The 24,567-nt window shown below is 40.9% G+C and overlaps 1 protein-coding gene across 3 annotated transcripts in view; it reads right to left on the reverse strand.

The window, feature by feature from the left end:
- Positions 1–24,549, reverse strand: part of ascc1 (activating signal cointegrator 1 complex subunit 1) — a 57,201-nt gene extending 32,652 nt beyond the window's left edge. For 2 of the 3 annotated variants that reach the window (XR_007958413.1, XM_052041448.1), the window contains exons 1-6: positions 24,442–24,549; positions 21,437–21,606; positions 20,312–20,411; positions 18,360–18,457; positions 15,859–16,037; positions 12,004–12,140 (exon numbers count right to left, since the gene is read on the reverse strand). Coding sequence is in view for 2 of the 3 variants with exons in the window: in XM_052041448.1 (XP_051897408.1) it covers positions 12,004–12,140; positions 15,859–16,037; positions 18,360–18,457; positions 20,312–20,411; positions 21,437–21,548 (626 nt within the window). In the remaining variant the exon portion in view is untranslated. Of the gene's footprint in view, positions 1–12,003; positions 12,141–15,858; positions 16,038–18,359; positions 18,458–20,311; positions 20,412–21,436; positions 21,607–24,425 lie in introns of all 3 variants that reach the window. The other variant, XM_052041449.1, reaches the window with a different exon arrangement.
- Between the last annotated feature and the right edge of the window lie 18 nt (positions 24,550–24,567).

Here is a 24,567-nt window from a genome sequence, read left to right on the forward strand (position 1 = left end):
ACGTACAAACTCCTTATGGACAGTGACCGGCATTGAACACGGGTCGCTGGCGCTGTAAAGCATTACGCTAACCACTACACTACCGTAATTAAGGCCCAAATTAAAAGGCAGAACCACAGAAGTAATAATCTCTGAATTACTACCTGACACATCTGCAAATTGTTATAGGGTATATAAGATCAAATAATTGAATGCATGGTTCAGTAGTAGTGTGGGAGAAATGGGTTTCAATTCATATACTGGGACCAGAGCTAGGGAAAGAGGGAGCTATTCTATTGGTTAAAGCTTCAGAAAGCACGCCAAAGGCATTGACTGAATAAAATGATTAATTATGGATATAGAAAAAGGCTTTAAACTAAACTGTGGGAGAAAGATTTTGGTGAGGGGATATATAGAAGAAAGGGCAAAAAAAATCGTGCAGAGTTGCATAGTGTAGACCAGTGCATACAAATGCAAGACTTTCATAGTCATACAGCACAGAAGCAGGCCCTTGGTCTATCAAACCAGGACAAGAACCGTGCACCCTGTTACACTAATCCCATTTTATTCTCTCCACATTCCCCTAAGCTCTTCCCAGATTCCAGCATTCGCCCACACATAGGGGCAATATACAGTGGAATTTGCAAGGAAACTGGGGCACTCAGAAGAAACCCATGCAGTCACAGGGAGAACATGCAAACTCCACATAGACAGCACCAGAGGTCAGGATTGAATGTGGGATTGCTGCAGTTGTGAGGCAGCATCTCTACTAGCTGTGCCACTGTACTGGCTGTGTTTACCTGGAACTGGTCAGAACAGAGAAAAGACAAAACTGAAGATACTTTATCTAAATGAAAGCATCAGTCTCAAGGTAGGTAAATTAATGGCACATTGAGAAGTAAATGGGTACCATCTAATAACTAATATTGGGACAACTGCAATGCGATGAATATTGGGAATTAATTATTCCAGGATACTTAACTTTTAAAGAGATAGACAAAAATGGAAAAGGGGGTGTGCTAGCTCCGATATTAAAGAATGAGATAAAGTCAGTAGAGCGGAAGGATCATATCTCAGGAAATCAGGTAGAAAGAATGTAGTTGGAGCTAAGAAACTACAAGGAGCAAACATGCTGGTGTGAGTTGTCTATGGGCATCCCAAACAGTGATGGTAAAATAGGGGAAAGAATAAGCCAGGAAATTAAGACGCATATTTAATAGGGTTAATACAAGAATCATGAAAGACTTTAACCTGCATATAGACTTGGAAATGAGTACAAATAGAGTTGAGGATGAGATGGCTCTTTAGATCTGTATGTTTATGAACTGGTAATTAAGGGCTTTTAGGGAACAGTGATCACAATATGACAGAATTTTATATAAAAAATGGAACTGATCTTGTTTGATGTGAGACCAGGGACTCAGATCTGAATAAAGCAAATTACAAAGGCATGTGGTGTGCTCTGTCCATAATGGTGTGAGAAACTACATTAAAAGTTATGACAGTGCACAAGCAATGGCTAACATTTAAAGAATGAATACATATTTTACATGTATATACCTTCCTTTAAGACAAGAAAATAACAGAAAAAAGTGATCCAGCCATGGCCAACAAGAAGTTAAAGATAGCGCTAGGTCAAAGCAAAAAACTAAAAATTTTGCCAAAAATAATTAGCTGGGAACATTACAGAATTCAACAAAGGAGGGCCTAAGCAATGATATTGAGAGGAAAATAGAATAAAAGAGCAGGCTAGCAAAAAACATGAAAGCATATTGCAGAAGTTTCTATAGATAGGTGAAAAGGAAACAAAAAAACACTAAAGTTTACGTGGATCCCTTACACACCGAGAGAAGCCAAATTATATTGCAGAATTAGGAACTAGTAGAAAAATTAAATAAACATTGTGTGTCTGTGTTCCTGTAAGAGGACACAGAAAATCACATGGAAATAGTGGAGGACTACAGGTCGAGTGTGAATGAGTGGCTTAAAGAAATTAGTCACAGAGTAATCATGCCTGTCAAATTTGTAGGAATTGTTTTGAAGTTGTAATGAGCAGAATAGCTAAGGGTAAACCAGCTGAAGAGGTGCATGTGGACCTTTTGAAGGCCTTCAATATGGTGCCACATAAGATTATTAAACAAAATTACAGTGCACATTGTTGGGAGTTATATACTGACATAGATTGGGGACTGGTTAACAGACAGGAAACAGAGTAGGAATAAACGAGTCATTCTTGGTTTGGGAGGTTAAGCATAGTGGGGACTGGTGTTGGAGACCCAGCTATTCATAATCTATATCAATGATCTGTATGAGTGATCATGTGTAACATATCCAAATGTACGGATGATAAAAAGCTGGGTAGTAGCATGAGTTATGAGGAGATGCTTTATGGAACGAGCTGCCAGAGAAAGCAGTTGAGGCAGGTACAATAACAACATTTAAAAGCCATTTGGATAAGTATATGGATAGGAAAGTTTTAGAGGGCCAAACAGGACTAGCTTGGGGAGGCACTTTGGTCGGCACGGATGACTTGGGCCGAGGGGCCTGTTTCTGTGCTGTATAACTATGACTCTATGCTTCAGGGGATAAAGGCAGGTGAAGTGGATATAAAATTCCATTGTATCTTTGTAACCCCAACCTTTGGTCCAATAGCAAAGATCTCAATTTCTAATGTAGCCATAAAGCACTTTGCAGCATACAGATGCTGTGAAAAGTTCTCTAATATATGAAGAATTTATTTTAATTATCCTTAAATCTGAATCTGATTGTTTGCTTTCAAGATATGTTCAGTCATTGCCACCAGCTGGGAGAGGTGCTCATGGGAAGGAGGTTATAAACTTTTCTGCAAGACATCCGAGCAATTTCGACTGCTAGAGATACAATGGCAAGTGTCTATAATCAGAGCGTGAAGAGTGAATGCAATGTAATTCACAACCGCATTATCATTTACAAGAAAAAACTGATCTTTTATGTCCATGCAAAGTTCATCTGTGGATATAAAAGATCATCTAATTGTACTTTGAAGAGCACGGAAGTTAAACTTGTCCTTCACCCAACAGTACCACAACAGTTATCTGGCAATTACTATGCTGTTGTTTATGGAAGCTATCAATGGGCTCCCCCAGTCCTACAACAGTGACAGCATTTCAAAAGTACGTCATTGGTTGAAAGCCATTTTGGGATGGTTTAAAAGGAAGTGAGCAACGTTTATAGAAATGTACTCCATTCTCCCTGTAAGTGCCTTCTTCAGTACACCTCAGATGTTTTCTGCTGTGTCCTCCCCACTTGGAACACTGCAGGCGTCACGTTGCCCCAATGAGATCTTTTTACAAGCGTGTTCAAAAGCACTTCTGGAGGACACCATTAACAGTGCAACATTCCCTCAGTACTACATTCAAGCATCATTCTAGATTCTGGAGTGGTGTTAAGCACCTGCAACTGTCTGACCTAAAAGAGAGAATGATACCAATTGAGCCAGATTTATCAAACTAAATTAACAAGAATGAAGGAAGATAGAAGTCCATAAAAAAGACTGGTACTTTTTTGAAGCAAAATATTTACAAATATTAAAGGGATGATAAAGCAGGTCTGCGGGTGGTGTCTTACTTGTTAATTTAAAATGCAGCGTGTACTGACAATATTCCAAGCAAGAGTGAATTCAATTAACTCCACGGTCAATCAAGCTGTTACTGTCCTCCACTCTGTGCAATTCTTTCAAAATTACCCTGCTCGGATTAGGAGGAGTTGCTGTGGTTCATTCATAAGTTCTGTTTCCTTTGCTCTTATAAATAGAATGCTTTCTGAACAAGCTGATTTTGTCTGTTTTACAATCGACTGTATGCAGTGAGCCCATACAGAACACCCATCCCACACTGACTAGTGGCTGACACTCGGTTGTCAATATAGAATGTTAAAAAACCTCAACTTGCTTCAAATTAAAGTGTTTCCTAGTTCTATTGTGACAAGTACATCTGAAGAAGATGCTTAATCTACTGTACACCTAACATAAACCACTTCACCTCTCACAGATACTCGCTATGTAAACCAAAGGTTGCTTTCCTGACAAACATTAAGTATGAGTCATGATCTCCTGAGGGACAATGTTCCAATCTTAACACTGGCCTAGGAAAAAAACTACTTAAACGTGTTTACTTAAGCAGAAGGCTGAATCCATTGGTACTCATTTATATTCATGTCCTCTGGTGATTCTGAGCAGACTGCTACTGTATTGTTCGTGCAGTAGAGAGAGAAAAACGATGAATCCGTGACAGAAACAAGAGAATGGATGTAAAACACATTCCTAACTAAACATGCTGGTGCTAGAAATGTTCATGGCTCTTCAGCCGATGTGCAGACTGCAAACCAAAACTTTCCAAGGCCAGACACAGATCTGGAATCCCTTCCCATCAACACCTCAGCTGTATGTGGGATCCACTCCCCAACTAACCATAGGACCCTGCTCCATCCAGGCCCCTTCTCCCAGCTCAATACAGCCTCCCTACCCCCGCTCCATCCAGTCCCTTCCTCCCTGTTCCATCCTGCCCCCTTACCCCCCATCCATCCAGCACCTTTCTCCCCTCCTCCATCCAGCCCCCTTCCCCAGTGCTCCATACAGCTTCCTCCCACAACGCTTTTGACAGCCCCCTCCAACATTGCTTTACCCACCCCCAAAATCACACGGCTGACGACAGGACTTTTTGTACCTGCATTCAATAAACGATTCAGTTCTGAAAGGCCATCAACCTAAAATGTCAACTCTCTCCCTCTTTCCACAACTGCTGCCTAATCTGACAAGTATTTCCAAATTTTCCAACATCCGCAACATTTTGCTTTCAGATTCTGCACAATGTCTATCAACCACCAACGTCCTTGCACTCACTCCCCTCGTTCCTGCACCTTCCCCTCCCACATAAAGCAATCCGAAAGGCTGCAGCATCTTTAACGGTCGAATGGAAGATCAGGTTCTAATTCACCCTCCGCACAAACCACAGGACTAATTTTATCACTTCCTCCCAGCCTCAAGCTTCAGTTTCTTGCGTCAACTATCCACAGTCTCAGCAACAACTTGCAATTCATGTAGCCAAATGTGCCAAGGCACTGCATGGCAACGGAAAACCAAGTTATGCAAGGAGATCAAAATCTTGGTTGAGCAGTAGATTTGAAAGGAAAGGATGTGGAGAGGTGCAGAGTTTTAGGGAAGGAATCCTAGAGGTAGGGCTAAGACAGCTGAAGAGGCAGCCAAGAATGGGAGGAAAATGAAAATGAAGCAAGGGTAAGAGGTTAGGTTTGGAGAAGTACAGATACCTGGGCTCAAATAGTGCAACAAAAACAGGGATGGATTTGAAATAAGGACTGAGAATTTTAAAAACAAACTAATGCCAATGTAAGTTAGCAAGCACAGGACTGAGCAGAGGGCACTCAGTTGTGCAACATATTACTTTTTTCTGTCTTCCTGTACCTTGCTATAAACTGCTGTGGTTATAACTTAGGATGTCATTCTCAGCTTGCAGTCTGGCCAGAAGCAAAGTACTGATATAGGATGGCCTCCTCAAACTTTGATTGTATTAGTTGAAATTAAAAACAGAGAGTCCAAATACATGAAATCCTGTCAATTATATCAGTTTATGTTATATTAACTGAGAACAATGCTTGCTTATTTGCTATGCCTGAGAATCACTAGTGAAGCTGCATAGTAAGAAAATCTGTCAGATTTATTGACATGACAGGTCCATTAAAGATCTTCGTAGTTTAGGACAATTTAATTTCTTTCCCCCACTTCTGAAAATCAAGCAGGTTATATTCAAAATAAACACATAACAGCAGAAATGGGACATCTTGCTATTTTAGCTTGAAGGACTATTTCAGAGTGGAATGCTAGACAGAGTGATAAGTTTTTGTAGGCAGTGTGTGAAACTTTTAAAAGGCCACTGCCTGTTCCTGTCTTGTTAGTTCCTTAACTCCAATCCAACTACACGTTACACTCCGTACATAATCATTTGCTACTCTGCCTCAACTCATCTGCTCTTGAACTACTATACGAGTTTTTGTTATTTTTAAACTGTTCCATCGCGACCCAGATTGGCTTCCAACCTCCACAAACCTAAACTCATCTAAAATTTTGCCTGCCAGTTTTAATACAGCACAGTTCATAGCCAAAGGCAATCAGTTTCAAGATGAGCATCAGTTATGACAGACTAATATCTGGATCTTCAACGAACATCTCTTTTAAACACATTGTCCTAATCCATTGCCTTAATATAGAGTCCTTAACATAAAAAAAAATCCCTACTGGCAAACTCAAACAAAAGGGGACACCAAGGCAAAAAAGGAGGGATTAGGAAGGATGATCAAAGCCTGGTCAAAGAGCCTGGTTTCAAGTAGGGTTTTAAAAGAGGTGAAGAAGCAGAAGACTTCAGGGACAGAATCCCCAAGTGCAGGCCTTACCACAGTCAGTGAGGAGTGATTTGCACAGGAGGTCAGAGTCAGAGGAAGACAATGTATGGAAGGGGGCAACGCAGGTTAAAAAGAGAAGTGAAGTCATGAAGGTAATCAGACATAAGAATTTTAAGAAGGAGTGCTTGAAGGAACCAGAGGTTTGTAACTGCATGGATTAAAAGCAAGTTGCAAATGTTGAATAACGAAACCAAAAATATAAATTGCTAATATGCAGCACACCCACCATCACCTGTAAAGAGGAAAAACAGGTTAATGTTTCCTCTCTGCAGATGCTGTCGAATCTCCATTTCCATTGTTTTCTACTTTTATTTCTGCAATTTACTGAAATAATTAAATGCACAATTATGTAAAGTAAGTACTTCCTTAAGTTACATAAATATTATGTTTTTCTGTTACCTTAACAGCAGAAATCTTTAAAGCTGCTCAGGATAGAGGATTAATGAAAGTAGGCAGACCAGGATTCCTGAAAGCATTGCTGTAAACCTTAATCACGAGTGTGATGAGCTAGCACCTCATTGTACTAAATGCACAAATCTTTTCTGTTGAATAATCAGTTTTTCATTCTAAAACAAAGCCCCAGTTTGTTCCTTGCTTAAATCAGCCCTGATGTAGTGCTTCCAACTATCAAGGGGAGCTGGGGAAGAAGGTCAATCTTTTGGCAGTGCAATTGCTGTAACAACATGTTGTGCCACTGAGTGTCTTGGCACATTGCTCTGCAGATCGGTGCGAGAGTTCAAAAACACACGTAATCCATGGCTGCTCCTTTAAAACTGCACTTGTTTACAGATTTTGCTTTGGTGTGTTCAGTTAAAGTTCGGTTTAATTGATAAAACCTTGTTAACTAGTGGAAAAAACACTCCTCAGTTCTATAACAACTCACCGCTAATTGGATTCACCTTTTTTTTCCTGCTTAGCACCTGTGGAAATAAAGCTGCAACTTTCCTAACCTGGCTTTAAAGGCATAACCCTCAGCAGCATCACACTGAAAATGCTTAGAATCATTCATTACAGGAGATTATTCAACTCGTTGTGCCTGTGGTTGCTCTATACAAGTATCATCAAAATGTGTCCCACTCTCCTGCTCTATCCAATAGTCTTCTAAGTTCTTGCTTTTAAATATGAAGAGCTGCACCTCTGTTCTCATGCTTTAATGTCCTTCCTGAATACCTGCAAACTGAAGTTTATCTTCCCCTCACAACTGCATAAAATATTAGCTTTTAAAATGCATTTCCTTCTTCTGTTATTACATGCAGTTAATATTATTCTACGTGTCTGTCGGCTGAAGTATCTTCCATCTTCCTGCCCATTACTCTATCTAACCTATGTGGCCTTGGAGTCTTTTGCAAGCCTCATTAACATTTCCCATGCCTCTCCCCTAAATATGGCAGAACAGGTCTCTCATCCATTTAGTCTGACCCTTTTCTTTTTGCTTCCCAACAGACTCTAATTACACGGCCGCTTTCCACTACCTGATCCACCTAGGTTCTCTCGCACACCCCCTTCTATCCACAACCCCACTCCTCCACTTCCGTTCCCCAGTTTCATTCCCCTGCCTGACTGGTCTGCCTATCACCCACACACTCCTCCCTTCTCCTCTCTCCTCACCCCACTGTTCTCCTTTTGGCTAGCAACACTCCCTTATCTGGTTCCACTAACCACCTTTCTTTCTTAACAGATTCCATAATACGTAGCCCTTTGTTGTCTCCACTATCACCACCCAGCCTGTTGCCATCTCCACCCCTCCCGCCCATCAACCCTCCTCACCTGGATCCACCCGTCGCCCGCCAGCTCCTACCTCACCCCTCCCACTCACCTCTTTATACTGGCTATCTCCCCTTTACACTCCTCCTGATGCAGGGTCTCAGCCTGAAACATGGACTATCCCTTTGCCTCCATAGATGAAGTGTGGATTTACTCCTTAGTTAAGTTGGCATTGCATAGCTGTTCCACCTGTCTAGAAACGTAGATAAGTACATGATGGGGAAAAGGATATGAAGAAGGGGTTAAATAAAGACTGGGAGAAGCAGCATATGGAGGTTAAATACTGGTGTAGACCTGTTGGACTAAATTACCTGGTTCTGTGCCAAAAATACTTTACATACAAACTCAATTAATGTGCTAAGAAATAATATTGAGGGGATTGTTAAAAGTTATCCATGGGAAATAAATCATTGCAAGTCATTGCAAAGAGAGCTTTGGTCCTTGTAAAACAAGTAAGATTTGGCAATTTCTGGATCTCTTTGATTTTAACTGCACTAGATTTTTGTGTCCTTCTCGTATGTAGTCTGATAACCACAGTTACCCATTAAAAAGGGTAGATTTGCCAAACATCAAATTCTACAATATAACAATATAGATCAACGTGGATTGATATTACAATGTGGATTAGAAGAAACTCATAATCAAAGAAGTACAGTCCCACAGTTGTTAAGTTACTGGACTAACAATGTGGAGTCACAAGTTCAAAAGTCTCGCAAGAGCATCCAAGAAATTTTACTTTAGTTAATTACATTAATAAAGCAGAATAAAAAGCTACATTTTGTAAGGATGACAATGAAATCATTAAAAATCCATCTGATTCACCAATGTACTACAGGGAAAGTAATCCACAATCCTGACCCAGCACAGCCTATTGGTGACCAGACTTACAACAATGTGATTTTGACTCATAACCACCGAGAATTTACAAGTAATTATAGACTAGCAATACATGGTGGCCTTGTCAACCTTGAAAGAATTGAAAAAAAAGTTGTTGACCTGATTCACAGGAAGCTTATGACACTGGCAGTGGCCATTCAGCCCATCATGCCCCTGTCACTCATTGAAAAACAAATGGGCTACACAACCTAATTCACCATCCCTCACCTAATCTATAGTCCTGCAGGCCATAGCTCTTCAAGTAGACATCCAGTCAATTTCTAGAGGTGGCGATTATTTCTGTCTGAACTACCCTTTCAGGCAGTAAGTTCCAGATAGCTGTGGGTAATTTTTTAAAAATTAAATTTTATTTATTGCGTGGTAACAGGCCCTTCTGGCCCAACGAGTCTGCACCGCCCATTTTAAACCCAAATTAACCTACCCTTATGTCTTTGCAATGTGGGAGGAAACCGGAGCACCCGGAGGAAACCCACGCAGACACGGGAGAACGTACAAACTCCTTACAGACAGCGACGGGAATTGAACCCCAATCGCTGGTGCTGTAATAGCGTCACGCTAACCACTACGCTACCGTGCCATTCTTCCCCTTATCTCCCCTCTAATTCTTCGACTAATTACTTTAAATCTATGTCCCCTGGTTTTTGACCCCTTAGCTCCCCAGCTGAAGGAAATAGCTCTTTGCTATTTACTCTGTTTAGATTTCTTATAATTTTACAAACACCTCAATTAAGTTTCCTCAAAGAAAACAATTTAATCTTTCCTCATAGCTAAAATTTTCCAGTCTCAGCATCATCCCCATAAATCTCCTGGATATACCAGATGCATTGGCTTCTAATATTTGTGTTTTTCTGTGACTCAGTTACTGCTGCCTTACTTCTGCTGCCATGCATTAATAATAGATTTGGCTATAACAATAGCACAATTTGCCTTTGTTTTGCCAGCATTATTTTTCTGAAATTAGAACCAGAACCTAGTAGATGTGTCAACATTTGTGGGAGTCCCCAGAGCATGTCGCCAATTGCATGAGATTCCTCTAAGTTTTTAGCCTTTACAGGAGGCCATCAAATGTTTTTTTTCTAATATGCACTGGAGTCCCCAAGTCCATCGATTTTTGGAGAGGGTGTTTTGAATTGTGACATTAGTTCAAGCAGCTCTCCACACAGAACTGTTTAAAAAACAGTAATATACAATTATGAATATTCAAATATTGCAGATCCTTTGCCCTAATTTTATTAAAGCAGTGGGAGCTCGCCACCAGTATTATCAGTGGATTTAACAATTTGGAATTTGTTTTGGAGGCAGTAGATTCCCTCATTGCTATTTAGCTGAGTACCAACCCAGTCAAAATGCAATTGTTCCACTGCGGATTTAAACTGGTCCAATCCAGATTGAAGAGAAAGGATGCCACAAAGTGGTGTTACACAGAGCATTTTCAAGTGATTAATGACATCTAGTGGTGGATAAATCCCACCACTTACCACATGGCAGGCAGATAGTCCATAAATTCTTGTGCCATGAAAGGAGACCCTTTCGACCCACTGGGCTGATGCCAGTTCACAGAGCAATTCCATTCCACACTAATTTTCCCTTTAACCTATCCTCTCATCAACTACCCCCAGATTCTACCTCTCACCTACACACAGGGGCAATTTATAATAGCCAACTTATCTACCAACCCACACACCTTTGGGATCTGGGAGGAAACTGGAGCACCCGGGGGGGAAGCCACATACTTACAGGGTAAATACACAAACTCCACACAGACAGCACCAGAGATCAGAATAGAGCTCAGGTTGGAACAATGAGGCAGCAGCTCTACTAGCTGTGCCACTATGCCACCCCGACTGATGCTGGCTATCAGTTAATTAAATACACTTAGTGAATGAGTCAAACTATCTGCATATCGACATTTACCCTCCATTATACTATGAACAGCTTGTCGATGGCAGCTGTTGACCCGATACCTGGAGCTGTGAGGCAGTAGCACTACAAGTTATATCACTGTGTCATACCACTAGTTATACCACTGTGTCATACCACTAGTTATACCATGGAAAATAGAACATAACAGCACAGTACAGGCCCTTCGGCCCACGATGTTGTGCCGACATTTTATCCTGCACTAACCTTCCCTCCCACATAGCCCTCCATTTCTCTTTCATTCATGTGTCTATCTAAGAGTCTCTTAAATGTCCCTAATGTATCTGCCCCCACAACCTCTGCCGGCAGTGCGTTCGTTCCATGCACCCACCACTCTCTGTGTAAAAAAACTTACTCCTTACATCCCCCTTATACCTTCCTCCAATCACCTTAAAATTATGCCCCCTTGTGTTAGCCATTGTTGCCCTGGGAAAAACGTGGACTGGTTTATGTATCTGTGACTCTGCAAGAATATTTATAGAATAAAGCTTCTGCATAAAGCCACAGTAGGAAAACTGAACAAATAAGGAATATTAAAGATTGGACTTACAGCTGCCGGCATTCAGAATTACAGTCAGCTTCTGCACTTTGGGTTATTCACTCAAACCTTTCTTGCCTTGATAATTGGTATAGACATTGGGAAGAATACAAATACACCAAACACTAAAAGTGGTGACCATAAAGTAAGCTAACAAAGCACCAAAATTTATCTTTAGAAATGAAAGGTAGGGAAGTTATGTTATCCAAGTGGTGAGAATGTGTAATTTGCTACCACAGAGCATGGTTGAGGCATGAAGCACATAAGCATTCAAGGAGTGACTGCCAAGCTTGAGGGAGGGCTGTGCTGATAGTTAGGTGCTAAAGGAGCATAGACATGGGGATGGGCTATTTGTGACAAATGACCTGCTTTTGTGCCACCTATCCTATGCAAAAATAGTTCAGGCTGGAGCCAGCAAGGGAGTGCTGAAAATTGCCTTGGATTTTACTCACTCAATAAAGTCCTCCTTGCATTTCTGTAGCAGTTCACAGGCTTTTGTAACTTCTTGCTCATTAAGTAGGATGAGTGTTCCTATGGTCAGGTGTAGTTTTGCTGGGTTCTGGAAAATACTGTCATCAATCCCACGGTCCTGGAAGGGATAAACAGGCAAATTTTCACATTATTCCATTCCACTGAGCAAAGCTACAAGTTGACATGAAGCCCATCACTTGGAAAATAGCTGCTATCTAGAAATAGCTACAAACCAGCAAACTGATCAAGGTTATGGATAATGTTACACTATGAGGGAGTCAGTTTGATCTGTACTTATCTGAAATGTGTCCTATAATTGCACTCTTTCCTATACTACCACAGTTACTAAGCTTTACAAACACTTCATTGTCAATAAGGCATTTTGGTTCATCCTAATGTGAAAGGCGTTATATAAATACAAGTGCCAGATATCAATTATGAATTATACCTTCATTCACTTCTGATTCCTTTACATGCCTGCACTAGCACCAAGAATAAATACTTAAAGTTAATCAGCTTTATGGTGCTGCAGTGCATTATTTATAAAGTAATCAACTTATAGTCAATCAATGGAAGAGCATTCTGCCAGAATTTTGTATTGTCCTCGATGCTCCATTCTGCAGTTGCTTGTGAAAGCCCCCCCCCCAACCTGAACTATGGATGGTGATGCTTTGTGTGCCATCATAAACACAGCAGCAACAGACCAGAACAGACTGAAACATTCCCACAGTAAGGGGGTAAGTACATTGCACCTGCAATGACCAGGTCCTTGACCTGGTGACCATGTAACTGGACCAAGGCTACCCCATATGCCATCTTTTCCTCCTGTAGTCAGATTTAAGGTGTGACAGACCACAGACACATAAAGTGGGCAAAAGACAGGAAGAAACTGGTGAGAGATGGTGGTGGGGGGAAGAAAGGGGAAGGAAGAACAAAATAGACAAAAAGCGAGAAGAATGTAGTAATCAAGGATGTTTGCTTGTCTTCAGAATACAAATTAAAAAAACTTTGTCTATTTCAGTGAAGCGTCACAGTAAATATGTTGCAATGATTTTGAAAGCTGCAACCAATGTCACAACCTCCTTTTTCAGCTGTTTCCAAATGATTCTGAATGAAGATGAGAATAATCTTGTGCTCCTGAGGATCAGTATCTGCAAACCTTCCTTCGGTTCAATAGACCTCTCGTGAAAGCTAATTATTCATCTAGATAGTGAAATCTGCAGGCAATTTAGAATTGTCCTCCGACCTGGGCAATTTGAAGAGTGTTTCAGACATTTCTTAAGGATTATTTCAGCTCCTCTGATTAAGGCAGCATTTGCGGTGAAAAACATTATCTATATATTGAGACAAACATGATCAAAACATTCCAAATTCTGATGAGGTAGGTAGAAATCTAACTCTCCAGTGGTCTTCTGGATCCTCTTTGAACTGCTAAGGGTCTGGGAATTGCAGTTTATCTCCATGTACTTATCACTGCAGATTTGAAGATCCAATTATAATGCTGACACAAGGGCAGCCATTGATATGTGACTGCAAGCTGCTCTGCTGTGATTATATCAGTTTGCACAACATAAGCTTCAGGTTTTCTTGCAGCTTGACTTGTGCAACATTAATATAATGGCCTCAGGGATCATCCAGATCAATTTTTACATGTGTAGCAGAGTTCAAATTGCTTTCTTCATAAATATTACAATACTGTGCATCTTTGATCAAAAGATCAATTTGTCGTGATTCAATTAGCAGTAGTGCTCTTTTGATCAGAAAATACTTTGATCAGTTGTAATTATTTGCATATTTGATGCAGACATACAAAGTGTTCATTTCATCCTTGATATTCTTTTAAATATTTATATCATCACCTACTGTTAATTAGATACAAGAGCAAATTACCCATGGAAAGATTCAAGTGGTTCCGGAATCATGACTGTAACATTTAACTGCTAACTTAACCTGTCCCTTAAGGCAAGTATTCCAAGTACATCTTGGATCTGAAAAGTTTTAATCTTACAGTTTCCAAACTGCTTGGGTCAAAAGGTAACTGGCTTTCAAGTTTTATTCTCCATATTAACGACTGTTTTGCTTAACAATAAGAAGTTCAGGGAAGTTTTTAGGTGAAAGAATATTTGAGAGGATAAACAGAGGCTTAATTTCACAGAAAACTTACAACATCTGAGGTGGGTATTTGGCCTGTGTGGTGCAGAGTGACTCCCTACAAGAGCAATCCTGCTAGTCCCATTCTGCTGCCTTCTCTACATAGTCCTGCACGTTTTTCCCGTTCATGTACTTATCCAGCTCCTTTCTGAACCACTGCATATGCCATTGTGTGTTGGTGATAGAGCAAGTTAATGTTTTTGGACTGGTAGAGAGAACACTAGAGCACGGAAACAGGCCCTTCGGCCCACTGAATCCACACCATTGACCACCTACTTACACTAGTCCTATGTTAATCCCATTATTTATTCTCCCCACATTCTCATCAACTTCCCCCAGATTCTACCACTCACCTATACACCAGGGGCAATTTACAGTCACCAATTAACCTACCAACTCACACATTCTTGGGATATGGGAGGAAACTGGAGCACCTGGAGGAAACCCAGTCACAGGGGGAACGTGCAAACTCCGCCGAGACAGAACCCCAGGTCAGGACCGAACCTGTGTCTACGAGTTGCACCACTCTGTCGCCCAATCCCAAGGTACCAAACAAGCGGGTTGTTTAGCCCTGAAATGATGCCAATCTTCTTGAGAGTTGTTGGATCTGCACTCATCCAGGCAAGTGGAGAGTATTTCATCACATGTGCCACTTGTGCTTTATAGACAGTGAAAAGGTTGTGGTGTGTCAGCAGGTGAGTTACTTGCTGCAGGATACCCAGTCTCTGATCTGCTCTTGTGCTTGAATTTATGAACTGGACCAGTGGAGTTTCTAATTACTGTTGACCTTCAGAATACTAATGGTGGGGGATTCAGCAATGGTAATGTCATTGAAAGTCAATGGTAGGTGATTAAACACACTCTTGATGAAGGTGGCCATTGCCTGCCACTTCAGTGGTGCAAATGTTACTTGCCACTTATCATCCCAGGCCTGAGTGTTGTCTAGCTCTTGCTGCATGCAGGCATGGGCTGCTTCATTTGCTGAGGAGTTGTGAATAGAATTTAACACTGCAATCATCAGCAAACATTCCCATGTTTCAGCTCAAGATGAAAGGAAAGTTGTTGATGAAGCAGTTGCACCTTGGAACTTCTGTGAGAAGTGATGTCCTGGGGTGGGGTGATTAACCTCCCACAACCAACAATTTCCAACTTCAGTTTTACCAGAGCTCCTTGATGCCATAGTTAGACAAATAACATCTCGTCAAGGCAATCGCTGTCACCTCAGTTCCGAAATTCAGCTCTTTGGACCAAGAATGTCTTAAGTCCTAAGCACAAAATCCAGACTGATACTGTCCACAGTACTAATGTTCAGATGAGAGGGTAATCCAAGGTCCCATCAGACGGATACAAAAGCTTCTAAGGCACCATTTTAGGGGGGGTTCTCCCTAATATCCAACATTATCCCATAACCTAATGCTCCATTTCTTATTTCAAGAGATTACTCTTTAACGGTACTTCATTGGTTGTAAATTGCTATAGACTGGCCTGAGATCATGAAAAACAATTTTCTTTTTCAAGCACTTTCAGAAACTGATACTCAAAGACTGTGCTGTAGGAAATGCACAAGAACAAACTTCTTGAAGAACCCCGATTACTTCACACTGAAGGGTCTTCATTCTTCAACTCTCCCACATTCCCTGGTCAAAAGGTAGAATGACGTCTTGTCCCCAGCCTCAGTACTGTACCTGGGAGTGGCTTTCCAACACCTCCTCCTTAAACTTCATAAATTGTTCCTGAATCGTGGGATGATTAACAGCAAACGACAGGAAATGGGTGAAGGGTTGCTTCCTGCGGAAACTGTCCAACATCACCTCAATCCGTGTTTGGGCTGATGCCACTCCCGCTCGCTGCTGCCCAGTGATAACTGAAAAACAAATGCTTGAGGTTAGAATGAGTTTCCCCACTTTGTACTGAGAAAGTGAGATGCACCCTCTGATCAGTGATAGGACAGAGCTTTCTCTGGATCAGCCAGTCTGTGAACTCTAACCTGACGAGCATCTGATGCACTGGAGTGGTGTGTGCATTTTCCCTAATACAGTCCCTACAACACTAACACCATTAAAAGCGTGCACCAAAACACTCATATGAGGCAGTAAATGGTGGAACAGTTTCATCCATGTCCTTGTTACCTCCAAATTGGATTACTTCCCCTGCCAGGTTTCCCACATTCAACCCTCTGTAAACCTAAGATCGATTAAAACTATATGATAAGGTAAGATTTCTTTATTAGTCACATGTACATTGAAACACATAGTGAGATGCCCACAACTTCCTAACCCGTACGTCTTTGGAATGTGGGAGGAAATCAGAGCACCTGGAGGAAACCCACGCAGACACGGGGAGAACGTACAAACTCCTTACAGACAGCGGCCGGAATTGAACCCAGGATTGCTGGCGCTGTAAAGCATTACGCTAACCACTACACTACCGTGCCTGCCTATGCTGCTCTTGTCGTCAGTCACCTTTTTGCTTGCTCAGCCTACATTGCCTTGTAGTTAACCTCAGCTTATTCTTAAAATTTGCATGCTCATGTTTAACTCACTTCATTGCCTCATCTCCCCCTATTCTCTCTAATCCTACAACCCTCTGAGATATCTTAGCTCCAAATCTAATAGCTCTACCATTGATAGCCAAGCTTTCAGCAGTCAAGGTCCTAAGCTTTTAAATTTCCTCCTTGAACTGCTGTATCGATCTTTCCCCCTTTGAGATGCTCCTTAAAATAAACTTCTTTGGTCAAGGTTTTGATTATTGGGTCAAGTATTTCCTTATGATACTTGAGGTCAAATTTTTTTTTTGGTAATGATCCTATGAAGCACCTTGGGTGTTTTGTTACAATAAAAGGCACAATAAAAAAAACAAGCTTTTAATGGTGACTAAGGAGGAGTTGATCAGCACACTGAAAGAAGCCCCTGTTCTTCTTCATATGGTACAGCTGGATTGTTCTGAATCATCAGACCGAGCCTTTGTTTAACTTCTCGTCCAAAGAAGAAAGCAGTATTCTTTCAGTATTGTATTACAGCCAAGACTATATATATAATGCCTTTAAAATCCATTAAATCTCCAGAGGTGCTTACAGTCTCAGATGATTTAAATAGAACATAGAACAGTACAGCAAAGGAACAGGCCCATTGGCCCACGATGTCTGTACCAATTATGATACCAAATTAAACTAAACCTATTAGTCTGCAATATGGTCCATATCCCTTCATGTTCATATGCCTGTCTAAACACTTCTTTAATGCCTCTTTTGTGTCTGCTTCCACCACTACCCCTGCAGTGCATTCTAGGCACCTACACCTCTGTTGCACCTCTCCTTTAAATCTTCCCCCTCTCACCTTAAAGCTACGTCCTCTCGTATTTGACATTTCTATGTTTGCTTCCCAAGAAAGTATTAACATCCAAGCCTCCAAAAAAAGAGAGACTGTGGCTCACAAATGGGATTTGAAAACCCTTAATATCCATCTATATCTAAAAACAAAAATATGCTTTTCTTTTACAAAATCATCATGCAAGCAGTAATGGAGTGTAAAAGTAAGGAAGTTTTGATGAAACTTTACAGGATGTTGGTGAGACAGCACCTGAAGTACTAAATATAGTTTTGGTTTTCAGATATAAGAAATGATATGCTTGCAATGGAGACAGTGCAAACTAGGTTCTGCAGGTTAATTCCTGGGATGAAGGGGTTGATGTATGAGGAAAGGTTGAGCCGGTTGTGCCTATACTCAGTAGAATATAGGCAAATAAGAGGAGATCTTATTGAAGTACATAATGTTTCAAAGAGTATTGACCGGTTGAAGAGAAGATGCCTCCCCTTGAGGGGTTACTGGAACTAGGAGGCATAGTTTCAGAATAAATGGTTGTTCGTTCAAGATGGAAATGAGAAGAAATTTCTTCTCTCAGAGGGTTGTCAGTCTTTAGACTTCTCTACTCCAGAGAGATGTGGAGGCAGACTCACTGAATATATTCAGGGTGGAGAATGACAAACATCTAAACAACAAAAGAGTCAGGGAATGGGAAGAGAACAGTTAAATGATGTTGAGACCAAGAGTGAATCAGCTATGATCTTACTTGAAGGGCAAGGAATGCTTGAAGGGCCAATTACCCTACTCCTGCTCCCATTTCTAATGTTCTTATACATGTTTTTGTGTCCTATGAAACACGTCCCTCCAACCCAAATGAGGCTCACCGATGGGTCCTTCCATTCCATGTTTAGGAATACTTATGGAAGTCCGTGTTTCAGTCTCTAGTCTGCGTTTGGTCTCCGCTTTCTTCCCAATTATATATCTGTGAAAAAGAAGTATATTATTATTACTCTAGGTGACAGAGAGACAGAGCTATGTCATCCAGGGGAACAGAGTGTGCTTCACACTGTTAAAAGGAGAGAACAAAGCATGGTAGAGTATTATTTTTATGCACTCAACAGTCAGGTGACATTGATTCATAAAAGAATGAAACTGTCAAAGAGATTTTCACTAACTGCCAGATCATGTTTAGTTGCAACCATTTCCAAGATGGGAAAATACCTGCAGTTTGCCCTTTAGGAAGGGATGAACATTAACCATTTGTGAACACATCTCAAATTACAGCTTCACTGAAGGTAAAACCTTTCTCTTTGTATATGTCTGCTCCACTTCTATTAGAAAGTTGATAACTGACAAAACTGAGTAAATTACCTCCAACTTAAAGTGAGTGATATTTACCTGTTCATAAATGCAGTGAAGTCTGATAATTTTAGCAACAAGTAAACATCACCTACTTTAAGTTGGAGGTAATTTGAATGGATGACCATCCCAATACAATATTTCATTACATTTGCCATTAATATGGTTTAATAAATCCCTAAAGATCAATTGGGAAGAATCTGTTCTCGGGGTCCTCTGCACATCAACAGGTCACTCAACATTTCTGTCAGAAAGAATGTGTTGGACAGAATTGCTTTTTGTGCTTCAAAATGTTCTGGTCCTTGAGTTTCTATATGGGCAATAAGGAGATCTCCAAATGCACGTCATACCCACTGCAGGAATCACATCAAACTTTAGAACAGTCTCCTAAACACTTCTGCCTTGCTCTCAGTCCCGACATTCATTCCCACTGCTTCCATTTCCCCAACACCAAAATATGATGCATTGTGGGACATCTTAATGCCATCAATAGTACTTCTAATAGAACTCTACTCTTGCTGTGCCCTTACATACCACAGCATACGGTGGTAACTGAGAAAACTCAGCTGACCCAAAGCAATTTTCTTTTGTGGTGTCAAGGCAGTTTCATTGTTCACATGCAGGGTGGTTGACAACATTTTGCAAGTTAGCACAATTAATTGTTAATGTTCACTAATTGGGAATAAGACCCAGAAGTGGACTCATTTGCATCTGAAAAGGGAAAATTTGGGTAAACATTTTTCATCAGAACCCTTCAGTCCACCAATCTATTACAAGATCCCTAAATGTGAATAAATCAAGGGCCACTGGCACAGCGCCTCAATGGCTCTCGTCTCAAGTCACTCCACATATGGCAAAATAATGTATGTTCAGTGGCATGTTATGTACACACATGCTTCACTATCTTACCTTCAAGACTCCATGAATGGCTGTGCGAACAACAGGTATTTTTTTTTGGTGCTGCTGTTTGGAGAATGATATTACGGTAATTCCCTTCTCTAATTCAACCACTGAGTTGGAATTTGTAAGATCTTTTTTTAAATTATTTATTCATTTACCAGGATGTGGGCATAGCTGATGAAGCCAACATTTACTGTCCATTTCTAAGTGCCAGACCATTTCAGGGGGCATTTACGAATCAACCACATTGGTTTGTAGTCACATATCTATGCCAGACTAGGTAAAATGGCAGATTTTATTCCTAGAAGGACATGAGTGGTGGGTTTTTACGACAATCGTGTGTTTTTTCCCTAAAAACTTGGTTTTTATTTGAGATTCCAGATCATGAATTAAAGTTAAATTTCATAGCTGCCATGGTGGGATTTGAAGCCATTTCCTTCAATATCTAATCTAGGCCTGTGGATCACTAGTCTGGTAATTTATCTGCTGTGCCACCAAAATAGGTGTGAAAGGGGCAAAATTAAACTTCACACATATATATAACATGCTTGTTAAATCCAAAATGATCATAGCTCACTTGTACAGTGCACTGGGTACATCCATGGTGCATCGATAGCCTTGGTCTGTCTGTTCTATAAGGACAGAGTCACAAGGTTCATCCATACAGTCTACAACTCCTGCAAGAAAGAAGATAACTCATTGAAACAAATGGAAAGCATCCAGTTCACAGTTGGTGACATCTAGCCACATGAACCTCAATGGAAATGCTCCCCAAACTGTGATTGATATTTCCTATTATGCAGGAGGAAAAAATGTCCCATATCTTCTTTCTCCAGCAGATACAAACCTAGCCTGTCTAACCTTTCCTTGTAAGATTACCCATCCTTATCTGAGATCCATGCTGTACACAGTCAATACCATATGCAGCTGAAGGAGAACCTCTCTACTTTTTTATTCAATTCCCTTAGCAATAAACAATACCATTTTGTTAACTTTCCTAATTGCATACGTCTTTTATGAAACATGCGCTAGTACATACAGATCCCTCCGCATCTCAGGGCTTTGCAATCTTTCACCATAAAGGTACTTTGTTAAAAAATGTCCTGCCAAAATATACATTTTCCCACATTAAACTCCATTTGCCAGATCTTTTTACACTCACATAACTTGTCTATTTCTCTTTGTAGCCTTCTTGTGTTCTCTTCACAACCTACTACGCATGTCGTCAGCAAATTTAGCAATGAGACCTTAAGTGTTTTCATCCAAGTCATTTATACAAATTGTAAAAAGTTAACACCACAGCACTAATAATTCCTGTGGCACTCCACTCATTGCGTCTTGCTGACCAGAAAAAGACCCATTTTGTGTGTTTTCTGTTTCCTGTTCGCCAATATGTTATCTTCTACACTATGAGCTTTTATTTTCTGCAGTAACTTTTGATGCAGTACCATATCAAATACTTGGGCAAATTCAAGTACAATACTTCCAACAATTTCTCTTTATCCACAATTCATTACTTGTTCAAAGAATTCCAATAAATTGGTCAAACAGAATATCCCTTTCATGAGACCACGTTGACATAGGCTGATTATCTTCAATTTTTGAATGTGAAGCAGCACCCTAGTTTATTGTTGAAGATTGCAGAGGGACATTGATAGGATGCAGAGCTAGGCTGAGAAGTGGCAGGTGGAGTTGCAAATACCTGAATAGGTAAAGTCATCTTCCTCCTCATGTTGATACACCTGTTCTTTAACATGGTTTTTGCGGTAAATCCGTCCATCGATATTAATGAGTGTCGGACGGAGAACTTCCATTGTATTTCTTCCTCACCCTGAAGGTACAGCTGGCAGTAGGTAAAATACGATACAAGCTCTGTTGGTCAAGAAAATAAGATCGGTATCATATCGAAAACTTTAAAAAATCCTCAGATTAAAAGAGATTGAATCCTCAGTAACAGGCTCATCTATTGTCAGATGTCAGACTAGTAATCCAGAGGTTTGGACTAACAATCAACAATCCAGAGACCCTAACTTCAAATCCTGCCATGGTAATCATGGAGTTTAAATTCAATTAATAATGTGGAATTTGGAAGAACAATTAGTCTTTGTGACAAAAATGCAAAAACCACTGCACTGTTGCAAAAACCTCCCTGGTTCACTAATGCCCTTCAGGGAGGAGCTCCACTGGCTTTACATGGTCTGCCTTAAATGTGACTTCACACCCACTCCTGTGTGGTTCACTCTTAAATGTCCTCTGAAATGTGCTAGCAATCAGCACAATTTACTAGCCCACTATGCTCAAAGAAGATATCTTTATTAGTCACATGTACATCAAAACACACGGTGAAATACACCTTTTGCGTAGAGTGTTATGGGGGCAGCCCACAAGTGTCACCGCTCTTCCGGCGCCAACATAGCATGCCCACAGCTCCTAACCTGTACGCATTTTGGAATGTGGGAAGAAACCGGAGCACCTGGAGGAAACCCACGCAGACACGGGGAGAATGTACAAACTCCTTACAGTGGCCGGAATTAAACCCAGGTTGCTGGCACTGTAATAGCGTTACACTAACTGTTACACTACCCTGCCTGCCCAGTAGAAGATGAACTACCTGGTGTTGGACACAGCAAGGTCACTCCCAGCCCTTCCAAAACCCTCCCTGTAAACATCTAGGACTGGAATTTAAGCTGACAGAGCAATAACTTGGCATAGTCGTGCTCACAGAATCAACATCCATCACCATAAGCATTCATTCCCTCCACTACCAGCACACAGTGGTTTCAGTGCATACAATCTGCAAAATGGACTGTAATCACTTGCCCAGGCTCATCCACCAGGACTTCGCAAACCTTCGACCTCAACCACCAAGAAGGACAAGTGCAGCAGGCACATGGAAACACCACAGATTCCAAGTTCTCCTCCAAGTTGTCGAACATCATTGGTCCTTCATCCTCTTTGGCTCCAAATCTTGGAACTCTCAAACAGCACTGTGGGAATATCTTTGTCAGGTCACCAACACTTTCTCAAGGGCAGTTGGAGAAGGATAATAAATACTGGCCTTGCCAGTGATGATCATTTCCCAAAAAGTGAATGCAAGAAAATAGCAGAAGTAGGGCACTCAACTCCTCAAGCCTGCCCGGCCATTCAGTATGATAATGGCTGATGTATGTTGGCCTCAACTTGTCTTTGGTGCCAGTTCCCCATAGCCCTCAATCTTTCAAATATTTATCTATCTCCACCTTAAATATACCTAATGATCTGGGCATCACCACCTCAGGGGCAGAGAATTCCAGAGATTCACTACCTTCTACGCACCTCAGCTTTGAATGACTGGCCCTGTAACCGTGCCCCCTTGTTTGTAATTCTTCCACTGGTGAAAACATCTCAACATCTACCTTAGATATGTCTGAATCCTTCTTCTAAACTCCAAGGAATACAAAGCCAACCTGTCACTTTTCCACAAAAAGGTTTATGTGCTAACATGATGTGTAAAAGAGATGCCTATGACTAGAAGCTGAGCTGAATGGCTACCAGAAGCAACATCACCAAAAAAACCACAAAATGTGTGAAGATGAAGTTTCTTCTTCCTAGATGTCTCAGTAAAAGGTGTGGACTCTTTAGGACTAAAATAAGGATAGATTTATTCATTTAGGGGGTTGAGTTCTTGGACTACCCTACCACTTAGTCAATATAAATTTAATAATTAATATATTTGGGCACTAACCCTCTAAGAACCAAAGAGAATTGGGTTCGAATGGGTAAATATCTGCTTCCCTTATCTGTTTCTGGAGCTGGCGACTTACTTGAGGGCCAACTAGCTATCTACGAATGACCTTAAATTTAGATTTATTCCAGTTACCTACACAAGGGCGTCGGGATCAGATCGATTCCTATCAACTACTCCTGACTCTGCTCCTCTCTCTGCAGATGCTGCCTGACCTGCTGTGGACAGTTCAGCCTGGAAACACCCCCGCTGCCCGCCCACGACCCAGAACTTGCAAGTGTGAGGCAAAAGTCAAAATTAAATTAAATTAAATTAAATTAAATTAAATTAAAACAGATGCCAACACTTCCGCCAGGGTGACTCAGTCCGTCACTCAACTCGGTCATTCCGACCTGGAGATACTTCCCTGTCACTTGGTCAGACACAGGATGAAATAAAAACATTCCCCACAGCCTGCTTCATTTCATTAAATATATATTTTGGAGTTGGCTAGCTGTTATTATTAGTTTGGCCACCTCGCACTTTTAAATAAAATGCAGATGCTCCTAAACGCTTAACTGTTTCTCCTCCACAGATGCTGCCTGACCTGCTGAGTTTTCCCAGCATTTTGTGTTTATGATACAAGTGCAATGTCTGAAACATTACACAGCCTTTAATCTTCAGCAAGCTCACAGAAACAGCAATGCCATAATAACTCAGTGATGTTTCTTAGTGATGGTGAGGGAGAGGGGGCTGAATATTGACTAAGGCACCAAGGTTCAGCACCAAACCCACCTTCTCCCACCCACCTTTATATAAAAATACTGAAAATAAACACATTTTCTCCAAGGGAGCAGAGGGTTAAATGAACATTTGTCAGCAAGGCTGGCCACCAAATACATGCTAAATACACTGCACAATGGTGTGTTTTTTTAAAATTACGAGTTTCTACCTTATGATAGATCAGTATATTAAATGTTTGATTCACCTTTTAATATCCTTACATTAAAAATGCAGCAATAATGATCCACTCCCAGACAAAAGGTATCCTGGCATCGACGTCGTAAAGACGAACCTTCTGCCGTAAAGCGTGTCATCCGATTGTCCCCGCTTCCTCCTAGAATGGGGGG

Source organism: Pristis pectinata, chromosome 30 (assembly GCF_009764475.1).
Source record: "Pristis pectinata isolate sPriPec2 chromosome 30, sPriPec2.1.pri, whole genome shotgun sequence".
Classification (NCBI taxonomy): Eukaryota; Metazoa; Chordata; class Chondrichthyes; order Rhinopristiformes; family Pristidae; genus Pristis; species Pristis pectinata.